The sequence below is a fragment of the Diospyros lotus genome, chromosome 13, assembly GCF_014633365.1.
Source record: "Diospyros lotus cultivar Yz01 chromosome 13, ASM1463336v1, whole genome shotgun sequence".
In the NCBI taxonomy this organism is placed as follows: Eukaryota; Viridiplantae; Streptophyta; class Magnoliopsida; order Ericales; family Ebenaceae; genus Diospyros; species Diospyros lotus.
The window spans coordinates 13,792,047-13,805,331 of NC_068350.1; the positions used below are offsets into that span (position 1 = coordinate 13,792,047).

At 36.4% G+C, this 13,285-nt stretch overlaps 1 protein-coding gene across 1 annotated transcript; it reads left to right on the top strand.

Moving 5' to 3' along the window:
• Window positions 1-4,511: 4,511 nt before the first annotated feature.
• Window positions 4,512-6,154, top strand: LOC127788060 (uncharacterized). The gene is made up of 2 exons (XM_052316180.1): window positions 4,512-4,563; window positions 5,445-6,154. The coding sequence occupies exons 1-2, from the start codon at window positions 4,512-4,514 to the stop codon at window positions 6,152-6,154; spliced, it is 762 nt and encodes a 253-aa protein (XP_052172140.1).
• The last annotated feature ends 7,131 nt before the right edge of the window (window positions 6,155-13,285 follow it).

The following is a 13,285-nucleotide window of genomic DNA, read 5'->3' on the forward strand; positions in this document are numbered from 1 at the left end:
GGCGTGCAAAACCTCCACTGACAGCCATGATTTGGCTTCAATCTTACAGAGCATGGGTTTGAAGTTACAGAGGGTACGGGGTTTGCGTGTACACACACGCATGACTATATACACATATATAATTATATATATTATAGCATAATAATAGAAAATTTTCACATTTAAATTCTAAAATTCATTTCTATTTCATTTATGCAATTCCCTAATTGCAAATATGCCCTCAAATGCTGAATTAAATTTTCATTTCAATACCGAAAACACAAAATTAATAATCCAATATTTCTCGAAAAGGGCAATTTTTCCCAGTGTCCTCACCGGGCTATTTTTTCATCTCAAAACCACTGAAGGGTTGCTCATTACAAAAAATCGAAACCCCCTCAAGCTTCCGTTGATTTCCCGGGAGTTTCCTATAACGATTTGATTTTGCAGCCTAAATGGTAGCTGCATTTTAGCTGTACCAAAAATTGTTTCCGATCTGATTTCTTTCCATACCATAAATCTTATCTCAGAATGCTTATCGAGATCATATCATTTTCCTTAGATAATTTCACTCCGAGGCATTCCCTGCAGTAGATTCAGTACTTAAAATTGCTATAAAACTAATTTTTTCGGTATTCCAAACTTATCGAAATTACGTGGTAACCTCATACAAACATGGGGTATTACACTAGGCACCTCCGCCGGCACCGTATATTTTGTCCCATCACCTGCAGATGTACGGCACATGCAGGAGGACATCTCCTCCTCCTATATATCAGTTAGCTCTCTCCAGAGCCATGGTATGCTCTCTCTTTGACAATTTCCTGATACTTTGCATCTCTTTTCTTGCTTACTTACTTGAGTGTCGGAGTATTTTGCAGGGGTCGACTGGCCGACGGATCAACAAACAAAATCATACCACACATCATTCTCCCTTTTGGATTCATTACATCAGTGCGGCCCGACGAATCACAATCGACCAATTCCGCACGTCGACAGTTATGATATGAACTTCGATCTCATGATTATGGTTTTAAAAAATTGCATATGAGCATGAATGCATATTTCATCTTGTTATCATGTAGAATGATGTAAAGATGTGTGGCTTGAGTGCCTTAAATGTTATTCATGATTCTGTTTACTTCTCGATACCCATGGTTCTAATGATTACTTTCTTTCAGTTATACTTGCTAAATATTGTGACTCATATTTATTTGTATCATTCCATATCAGGGTAAGGTTAAAAAGCTGGGCGAGTCAAGTGACATTGGAGTTGTGGGGTAAAAGTGTGTATAGAGTTGTCCCAACCGGAAGGTCTTTAGGGGTGTTTTTAAGATGTATAATACTAAGTTATGTTTTGTTTATGTTTTAGATTGTACCCCTGATAGGATATAATAGGTATGTCTATGAGTAATGATGTATGAGTATGGCTTCCATTGTTAATAGCCAAGAATATGTATGACGCTTTTAATTGGGTTTTGCCTATATGTCATCTTTTTTGATGGACCCTCTCGAATTTCTTGAATGCAGGGTCTCCAATGACGGTGACGCTATAATTTTCTGAACTTGTATAAAGGACAAAATTGAGAGAATTTAGGGGCGTTATAAGAAGAGGAGGTTCCCTGCCCAGATCTGAACCCAGATCCAAACCGAATCTGTCCGTGGGTCGTGCCTTGCTCCTGGTTGCTGCACACAGCCTTTCTGTCGCAAGTCTCCTGCGCCTTACCTGGGCCATGATTGCTGCTTGGTTGCCGCAAGCTTGCTGCCTTGCGCCGCACGAGCCCCAGCCGCACAACGCCTTGCTGCCATGCTTGAGCTTGCTTCAGAACTACCCCACGTTGCCTCTAACTACCAAATTGAAAATTCTCCTATTGCCACTGTTCTTCTCCTCTTGCTTCTCGTTTGTCCGCAGCTTCCTCTGTTTTTCTCGTTAATTAATTTCTGTTTCCTCTGTTTTAATAATCGGCCGCCCCAACTTCTATTAGTTCTTTTACATTATAATTCTGCTGCCCTAGTCCTCCTCCACTTTGAATTCTTCCTCATCTCCACCTTGATCTACTTTTTTAATTTGAATTCCTTGCTTGCCGAGAATTCTTTCTTCTTGATTAAAATTAATTCTTTAATTATATTAGAATATTAATTATGAAATTAACTTTATAAATTAACTTATGATATCTGTTTATGTCAAATTTTTTGAATTAATTTCCTTTAATTAATTCCTACAAAAAGAGTATCTAAAGTACATCAAAATTCACAGTAGAAAAATTAACACAAAGCTAAAGCTTGAGATTAGATAAAAAAAAAAAAAAATGTGTAAAAATAAACCCTATCAGCAGCATGCGATCAGTGTGCGAGCGTGTGGCAGCGTGAGCGTGGGTGGCGGCTAACAAGCAGCGCCAGTCGCAAGCAGTAGCTGTTTTTTAGCTCCAGCACCGGCAAGAGTTGCTAGCAGATCTGGTGGCTTTCCTCTTGGCCTTTTCAGTATGGCTTCCGGTAACGCAACATCGATAGCAGTATCCCAGTGCCGATAAGTGTTGCTAGTGGCCGGTGGCAAAAGTTGCCGGAGGTGTTGCGTTTACAGTTTCTGGTGAGCTCCATCATCATTAGCAGCAAGGTTGCCGGCGAGCGCAAAAGTTGCAGCGATAAATAGCATGCAGGTGACTGGGGTTGCAAGTGGACGGAATTGTGGTGGCTAGCGGTTTAGCGAGCTGTTGCAGCGATGAGCAGTCTGGAGAAATAGTTTATTGCGATAACCGGCAACCGTTGCCGATGGAATCGATGTTTTGTTTCACCGGTGGTTGCTTCAAGGTCGGCAAGAGTTGCCGGTGGTTGTCTCCGGCGAGTTTCCGACAATGTGCTTTGGCAAGAGTTGCCGATAGCTTTTTCAACTTCTTGCCACTTTCACTCTATCCGGCCAGTTGATGTTTATGAGATATGAACGGGGTTTGAAGGAACGGTATTGTCACTCACCTTATTTTGTCTAGCACAGGAAATCAACGAAGGGTTCCAGAGCGACTAAATTGGTGTGGATAGGCTAGACCCTATAACTTCAGGAGAAAGTGATCTTTATGTAGAAACAATTTCTGCATTCAATTAGTTTCTTTTATCAGGTACGCATTCAGTTTATTGTATATAATGTATTAATGTTGTTCTGTTCAAACATTTAAATTATCATATAGTTTGTATTGAATTTCTCTGGATTTTCATATGATGAAATTTTTTAAAATTTACCCACATCATATGGCATTTTCAGATCTTACCTTTGGTTTCCTTTTCATTGCAATGGAAGTTTCTATACCAATCACTGCCACAAAGTGACATTTGTACTATGTTAGTGTTAGAATTTTTCGATTATGTGTGCAATATTAATTGGATCTTGTTTTAAAAAAAAGTCAGTTGGGCTATAGCTTAACAATGTCTTGAGGCCCAAATGAATTATATGTGATCATAATTAGACATTGGGTTTGGTGCACCTTAATAGGCTTAGGCCTATTTGTATTCATATGTGATTTGTAAAATAAGTGTAGGCCTAATAGGGTTTTATGATGGGTAAAATCCTATTGGCTCTATATATATATATATATGACTAGGTCCCCTCTTCTCTCTAATCAATCAATCTATTACACCATTTTCTTCCCATTGAGAAAAGGCTAAGGCATAATAGTAGAGAAGAAGAGGAAGATCTGGTTTGGTGCAGTGCATTTGTGCTGGCCATTGTAAACAAGATTCTTCATCGCTGTTATGGAGCTGAGAGGTATTCTTCTTCTTATAGATATCAGTGTTTTATATGATATGTGAGTTTAATATATATAATGTGATATTTATATCTAAAATGTGGTATCAGAGCAAACACATATTCATATAGGACCTGGTTATACATACTGTGAGTTTCAATACACATATTGTGAATTTTTACTGTGCAATTTCCATGTATTGCAAACTGCTCCACCTTTGTCATGAACATTTACTTATATATAGATATAATATATATATATATACACACACATATATATATCTTCCATTGCCCTGTTTCTCCAATCTCTTTGCAACTAAATACATATATACATACAAGATATATATTATATATCTGCCATTCCCTCTCTTCTCTAAGCTCTCTACGACTAAACAAAACATATACATACATATATATTTTCCCAAACTGGTTTACCGATCTGAGAGAGAGAGATGCCGCCGTCGGATCATTGGCGCATGTTGAGGGCGGCCATGGAAGCACCCACTGTTTCTGCCCGCCTTGCTCACCCTCTCGCTGTCGGTCGATTCATGCCATGGCCGATCAGTTGAGCTGCTTTTCTCAGCCATGGCGTTGTTTTTTTTTTTCTGTGGGCAGATTAAAGATGAAGCGCGGCTGGCAGTGAGCAGCGATGAAGTAGCTGCTGAAAGAAGAAGAAAAGGGGCAGCAGCAGCGTCGGCCATGGCGTCGTTCGTTGTCGCCGATGGCCCGCATCGCCGGTCGCGGCCTTGAATGGAGAAGAAGAAGGCGAGGCGGCCGGTGAAGCAAAGAGAAAGTAGAGATGGCGGCAGCGGTGCACAGAAAGGAAGAGAGAGACTATGGAGGCGACAGTGGTTTGAGAAGAAACCCTAGAAGGAAGAAGATGGGATTTTAAATGGGTCTAGGTTATTATTCGGGTCGGATCTGGGCCGTCTGACCCGATCCGTTGAGATCCATAAGTAGATCTGTTCCAGCAGATCCAAAGTTTGTTTTTATTGGGCTTGGGCAATCCTTTTATCAAGTGGGCTAATTTCAATTCATGGGCCTATTTTGTTATGGGTTTTAAATTTGATTATTTGGGCCTGTTTTTATTAACTTAGCCCATATGTTTATTGGGATATATATATTTTTGTTATGGGCTTTACTCATTTAATTATTTAAATTATATTTTTGGGTCTAAAATTAAAATTTTATTTTGAGCCTAAAAATTAATAATTAAATGATAAATCCATTACTCAAAAAAAGGGGGGGGGGAAATTTAAGTTGATTGATTTCACTTAATTATTTTGGGATATTTGTTGTTTGAATTGAGGTGCATAATTTTCTGCCCAAAGGTGTTAATTGTGTATTTTAATTTAGATGACATGATGTAAATGTGAAAATGCATTGTGACCTGAAACTTTTATCCCAAAGGAGATTGTTTTTGAGTTACTTGCTTTTCATATTTGGGAATTTAACTTGTATATTATATTTTCTGCCCAAATGTGATTTTATAACGTGCATTTTAAATTCTTGTGAGAATGATGCCATAAAGGTTTAAGGCTTATTCTTGTTTATCCTTTGCCCTTAATTTACTTACTGGAGAATTTAACTTGTGCATTATATTTTCTGCCCAAAGGTGATTTTATAATGTGCATCTTAAGTTCTTGTGAGAATAATGCCATAAAAGTTTCGGGCTCATTCTTGTTTATCTTTTGCCTATATTCACTTGCGATATTTTTTTTTTTTTTCACAGCCCCTTGCGCTTTCAATGTCGATAATCAGACTTTGACCATTGAGACTCTAACTGGAACCAATTTTAAGAGATGGAAAGAAGATATTGAAATTCAATTGGGTTTAATGGATCTCGACATAGCCTTACATGAGAATGAGCCTCCTAAGCCAACTGCGAGGAGTTCCATTGAAGAGAAAGCTAGGTATGAAAAATGGGGAAGGGCGAATCGTTTAAGTTTGATGATAATGAAAAGGTCTATTTCCCATACTCTCATTGGCGCCATATCTAAGACAGAAAATGCTAAGAAATTCTTTGATGATATAGCTGAAAAATACAAATCGTCTGAAAAAGAAGATGCTGGAGAACTTATAGATAAGTTGACAGGAATGAAGTATGATGGGGTGGGTGGTGTTAGAGAATATATTATGAAGATGGTTGATATAACTACTAGACTGACCGAGCTTGAGATCCCCATTACTGAGTCATTCCTTGTTCATCATGCTCTTAATTCCTTGCCTTCACAGTTTGACCAATTGAAGACTTCTTATAACACTCAGAAGGATAAGTGGAATACCAATGAGCTAATCTCTATTTGTGACCAAGAAGAAAAGAGGATCCTTAGGGGTTCTGGTGGTAATGTGAATTTTGTGAGTCAGCCAAACATGAGAGGGCATTCCTCGAGCCACAATTATCGCAGAAATAACAAAGGTGGCAACAAGATCAAAAATTAGAAGAGCAATGGCCCCAAACCTACTATCAAGAAAGAGATCAGTTGCTGGTTCTGCAAGAAAAAGGGTCATAAGAAATTTGACTGTCACAAGTATAAGAACTGGTTGGCAAAGAACAAAAGTGGAGGTAAACCACTTGCTTTTGTTTGTTTTGAATCCAATTTAATTGATATTCAATTGAATACTTGGTGGTTTGATTCTGGGGCAACCATTCATGTGGCCAATACCTTGCAGGGGTTCAAGAGCAAGCGAAAGCGAAATGATCATGAGAGAACGCTGGTGGTTGGAAATGGCATTCGAGTACAAGTTGAAGATATAGGAGCAGTAGAGTTTAGATTAGAAACTGGATATACCCTTGTTTTGAATGATGTCGCTTTTGTACCGTCTTTTAGGCGGAATTTGATCTCCATTTCTAAGATGGATTGTGAGGGATATCATTTTAGTATTGGTAATGGAATTTTAAATTTGATTTTTAATTCAGTTATTATTGGCACTGCACTCTTATGTGATGGGTTATATAAGTTAAAATTTTCTTCCATGGCTACTTCTTTGAACGTTGAGAATGTTGGTGTTAAAAGAACGTTGATTAAAGAAAACTCTTCAACCTTATGGCATAAACGGTTGGGTCATATTTCCAAAGAAAGGATGGAGAGACTTGTTAAAAGTGGTATTTTGCCTACTGTTGACTTCAATGATTTTGGGACTTGTGTTGATTGCATTAAGGGAAAGCTCACTAAAACCAAGAAAAGGGGTGCAACTCCTAGTAATGAGCTTCTGGAAATTATCCACACTGATATAAGTGGACCTTATGTCTCTACATTATGTGGGAACAAATATTTTCTCACATTTATTGATGACTTTTCTCGCTATGGATATGTATATCTTATTGCGGATAAATCTCAAGCACTCGAAAAGTTTAAGATATTCAAAACTGAGGTTGAGAAGCAGTGAGAGAAAAGTATAAAGGTTGTGAGATCTGATAGAGGTGGAGAATACTATGGCAGACATGGACCTAGCGGACAATGTATGGGTCCGTTTGCCATGTATCTACAAGATTGTGGGATAGTTGCTCAATATACCATGCCTGGCACACCAGATCAAAATGGAGTAGCTGAAAGGAGAAATTTCACACTAAAAGATATGATGAGGACGATGATGAGTAGGTGTAATCTACCTATGTCTCTTTGGGGTGAAGCCATAAAGACTGCAATGTACATCTTGAATAGAGTTCCCAGTAAATCTGTGCCTCTGACTCCTTTTGAACTTTGGGTTGGTCGTAAGCCGAGCCTAAATCATTTTCGAGTTTGGGGTTGTCCTACTGAGGTAAGAATCTACAATCCTTCTGAGAGTAAATTGGATCCTAAGACTACACGTTGTTTCTTTGTTGGTTATCCTGACAATTCTAAGAGATACAAATTTTATTACCCTAGTCGAGGCACAAATATTGTGGATTCTATCACTGCAAAATTTTTGGAGAATGATTCAAGTGAATGCTCTTGTTCTCGTGTAAGGGATGTTAATGTGGAAGAGGAAATTATGAAAATGCCAGTACCAGTTGTATATGAAAGGATGGTGTTTGAACCAGATCAAACAGAAGAAGTATCCCAACAGGAAGATGTTCCAGTACACATTTCACATCTTGAAATTCCTGATAGGCGCCCTCAGAGAGAAAGAAGATCTGCTATATCAGATGATTATGTGGTATACCTTGGTGAAAATGACTACGATGTTAGTCATGTTATAGATCCGATCTCATATAACCAAGCTGTTTTAAGTACTTGTTCTGATAAATGGTTGGAAGCAATGGAGGATGAAAAGAAATCTATGGCACACAACGATGTGTGGGAACTAGTTGAACAGCCTAAACGAGTTAAGCCTATAAGTTGTAAATGGGTGTTCAAAACTAAGAAAGACTCAAAAGGCAATATTGAAAGGTACAAGGCGAGATTAGTGGCTAAGGGCTTTACTCAGAAAGAAGGAGTTGATTATAATGAAACATTTTCCCCTGTTTCCTCAAAAGATTCTTTTAGAATCATTATGGCACTAGTGGCACACTTTGATCTTAAACTTCATCAGATGGATGTTAAAACAACATTTCTAAATGGACACTTACATGAAGAAGTATATATGCAACAACCTGAAGGCTTCAAAGAAAATGGCAAAGAACATTTGGTATGCAGGTTAAAGAAATCCATTTATGGTTTAAAACAAGCCTCTCGACAATGGTATTTGAAGTTTGATGAGGTAATTACTTCCTTTGGATTTACTGAAAATAAGATAGACCAATGTATATATCTCAAGATCAGTGGGAGCAGATTTGTTCTTCTTGTGCTATATGTTGACGATATTCTCCTTGCGAGTAATGATTTAAGCCTGCTTCATGATACTAAGCAAATGCTTTCCAAGACTTTTGACATGAAAGATCTTAGTGAAGCATCATTTGTTCTTGGTGTTGAAATTAATAGGGACAAGACTCGAGGCTTGTTGGGACTCTCTCAGAGATCATATATAGATCGTGTTCTCAATCGCTTTAATATGCAAAACTGTAGAGCTGGGGAAGTGCCTATAGCTAAGGGAGAATTGCCTAGTAAGAAAAATTGTCCCAAAAATATAATAGAGCAACAACAGATGGAAAATGTGCCTTATGCTAGTGCTGTTGGAATCTTGATGTATGCTCAAGTTTATAGTAGGCCCGATATTGCTTTTGCAGTTAGTGTGTTGGGGAGATTTTCTTCTAATCCTGGGCCTGAGCATTGGGTGTTGGCAAAGAAAGTTATGAGATACCTGCAAAGAACAAAGGATTTTATGCTAGTGTATAGAAAAGTTGATCACCTTGAGGTGGTTGGGTACACAGATGCAGATTTTGTAGGGTGTCCTGATGAAAGAAAATCCACTTCTGGAAATGTTTTCATGTTAGATGGTGGGGCAATTTCATGGAAAAGTGCAAAACAAACACTTGTAGCTTCATCTACTATGCAAGCAGAGTTGTAGCATGTTATGGAGGGGGATCACAGGCTATGTGGTTGAAGAACTTCATTTCTGGGCTTTTGATTGTTGATTCCACCTCAAGGCCAATCAAAATTTATTGTGACAATAGTGCTGCAGTTTTCTTCACTAAAAACAATAAAAGTTCTAGTGGTTCTAAACACATAGAGATCAAGTATCTTTCAGTCAGAGACATGGTCAAGAGAGGTGATATTATTGTGGAACACATAAATACTCAAGTTATGGTTGCTGATCCATTAACCAAAGGACTTCGACCTATTGATTTTAAAAGGCATGTTGTTAATATGGGGATTTTAGAGTCCTTTGATGTGCTTGATTAGTGGGAGTTGTTATTTTATTGAATTGTTACTCCCAATCACTGTTATGTAATGAGCTCGATTATTTTGTTCCATGGATCCATTTTAAATTTTTAAAGTCATATGCATGCTGATGTATCTTTTCATGATATTAGATTGGTGATATCACTGTATGTTTTGGAGCTGTTATGCTTGTTTCTTTTATCACTATTGAAGGCATTCAGATTCAGCTTTCATGGATAGTGATAGTTAAAGGAATGATATAGACTTGGCATGAAGATCATATAAGGTGTATGCTATTGTCTGTACTACACTTTCAAATCATATTGTGTTTATGTTAATTTAATTGCCAAAGTTATGACCATAGTGCGAATTTATGTAAATAGATACATTTTGACGGCTATGATCTAATTTTGGTAATTAGGTTGAACAGAACATGTTTAAAGGTGATTATCTGTTAAGCTATACTTTCAAAATAGTGGCCACTGAAGTTTTCAAATACTTGTTGTCCAACTAGAGAGTCAATTTCAAAAAAAAAAAAAAAAAATTGACATCAACTAATATTGCACAAGTGGGAGAATGTTAGAATTTTTCCATTATGTGTGCAATATTAATTGGATCTTGTTTTAAGAAAAATCCAGTTGGGCTATAGCTTAACAATGCCTGGAGGCTCAAATAGATTATATGTGATCATAATTAGACATTGGGTTTGGCGCACCTTAATGGGCTTAGGCCTATTTGTATTCATATGTGATTTGTAAAATAAGTGTAGGCCCAATAGGGTTTTGTGATGGATAAAACCCTATTGGCTCTATATATATATGGCTAGGTCCCCTCTTCTCTCTAATCAATCAATCTAGTACACCATTTTCTTCCCATTGAGAAAAGGCTAAGGCATAATAGTAGAGAAGAAGAGGAAGATCTGGTTTGGTGCAATGCATTTGTGTTGGCCATTGCAAACAAGATTCTTCATCGCTGTTATGGAGCTGAGAGGTATTCTTCTTCTTATAGATATCAGTGTTTTATATGATATGTGAGTTTAATATATATACTGTGATATTTATATCTAACAGTTAGTCCCCAAAGATGAGAGAGATACATCAATTATTCTTCCACCATCACTGAAAGTTGACTTAGACGTTACTATAGTAATAGAAATTGACAAGATATCACAAGCTATCTTCCATATAGAATCTAAAGCTTGAAGGTTATTCACCCTTCACCATTCTAATGCATCAAGTCCATCACAAGAAGATGCATCACTTTCTTCCAAGTAGATATCTAACTTTGACTTTATACTTTAAACAGAACTAACACTTTAAACAAAATTCTCAAATTTTGACCTCCCACTAATGATAGACTCACTTTTCCCAAGCCCATTAGATGCATGACTGGCCGTACCAACACCATTCTCTTGAATATCACTAGATATGTATTTGTCAATACTGGCTAATGCATGAGTATCAACATATTCCTTGTAAAGCTTATATAAATTGAATCACATTTTGGCATCCTTTCTAGCATAAATACTTTGAAATGTAAACTTAATCAACTTCATTTTATTTCTAGGATGTAAGATAATAGGAATTGAGATTAATAAATTACATTCACCCCAATATTATCAATCTTCAATTCATCTTTCTAGTCTTCTCCATCATATAAGAATTTCCAATTACAGATTTCTCTCATCCAAAATTTCTTTTATTTGCCAAAGCTTGGGAAGAAAGAGATTTAAAGCTGGATACTCAGCGCCTACATCCATATAAGACATTCAATTAGATATAAAAGAAACTTGAATAAAAAACAAAAAATTATTTTATAAAAGATTTTATACCTGAAATTATGTTGGTGACTACATTGAAAAGGCCCAAGAAATAAAACATTTCTTCAACTCTATTCAAAATCTCTTCGGTTAGCAAGTACTTGTCACTTGGATTCCTTTGCTCATAATGAGGAAAAACATATTTAAACTCCAAAGTACATTGGAACATAAGATATGTTGTATTCCATTGAGTAGTACAATTTACAATCAATCTCTTAATAGGTAATTGGAGTTGGGTGATAATATCACTAAACATGTTCAACCATTAAGTTGATACTAAAATATGCTTGACACTTCCCTTTACCTATTCAATCAAATACTGAATCTCAAAACGACCATCTTGCACCAAAAGATTCAATACATGTGCACAACAACAAACATGAAATAGTTTCCCATTTAAAGGTAACATTTGTGAAATGAAAAACCATCCTTCAAAATCCCAATTGTCAATCATTGTAATAAACATTGTCATCATTTATGGTAGATACTTTGCCTTCATCATAAATAGCAACTCCAATGTGAGGGAGCATGTACATTAACAAAATTCAAAACACTTTTTTGCAACTTCCAATTTGAGTCTATGAAATGACAAGTTAGCACAATCATTGAATCTTTGACTAGATTTCCACAAATTAGTTAGGATTCTAATTCTCTTAATAGTTCAATAACCCTTTTAACTGGTTTTTTTAATCTCATAACTAGTAAGACAATCATTTTTTTGTTGTTGCACGTGAGATCTTTTGGTAATGGGGCTTTCCACTCTTAATAAAGCAACTCATACTCGCTGAAGTAAAATGACAACTACTCATGAACCATAGCATATGAAAAAAAAAAATCCCTAATTTTTCCATTGCCATATTTTCCAAGTTTGAACCCCACTACCACTGTCTGTTCTAAGAGTTTTTGGTTGTATCGTAAGGTTTAGTTGTGTCAGTGAAGATACTTGATGCCTTGAACAACAATCCAAATGTCTTCTGTATTGTGTTGTAATCCCATCCTTGTTCTTGGCAAGCTTTAATTTGTTGCATTGCATCTTTTCAGTTACATTAGGGAACTTAAGGTATTCTTGGAAAATAATAGATGAATTCTTCACTTGTAATTTCTTTGTTTTCTAGTTTGACCATCTAATACATTTTCATTGTCAAAGTCGTTCAAATTTGTGTATTATGGAGTTTTGTTAAATTATATATATATATATATCTCCATTGGTATAGAGTATACTATAATAATAAGAACATATACCTAACAAGTGAGAAGTTGAATGAGAGAAAAGAGAGCTAGTATTTCCATTGCGAGGAAAAGAAAGGGTTGAATGTGAGGTAAACAGAGTTCTATTGAATGAAGTAGAGAGAGGGCAGTGGACAAAGTTGGAAAAAAATGATTGTTAAGTGGTAGTATTGGAAACCAACAAATATAATCAAACAAATGTGTAAATACATGTAAAAACTTAAAAGGGGATAGTCTAAACACTAAAGTGACTAATGTTGCTGGCCGCCATCAACCGTTGTTGCTGCTATTTAGGTTGCACCAAAACAAAAAGAGAAAATATTTTTGATATGAAATAAAAATGAGGAAACGATATTTTAAAAAAAATAAAAAACAAAAATGTAAGGAAAAATGTAAATTAAAAAAATATAAGGTTTTTATAAATATAATTTTAATATAAAAAATTATAAAAAAATAATTTAAATATAATATAAACAAACATAAACAAGGTGCAATCGGCGACTACATAAGGACCAAGCAAGAAGTGATCGATGGCAACGATGACAGGGAACAACGACGAGAGTATTGAATATTTTCTCGATCCCTTTAGTCACCAAGACTCGAATCGACGACAACACAAGCACCTGAGCAAGGAACAATCCTTGGAAATTGACGACAACAACCGATAAGCATGAGAATGAGAACAACTACGAGAGATTTAAGGTGAGATGATCTTTGGATTCGAAAATTAGGGCTAAAGAAGGCATGAGTGAAAACTGGAGAGAAAGAAAAGAAGATTAGAAG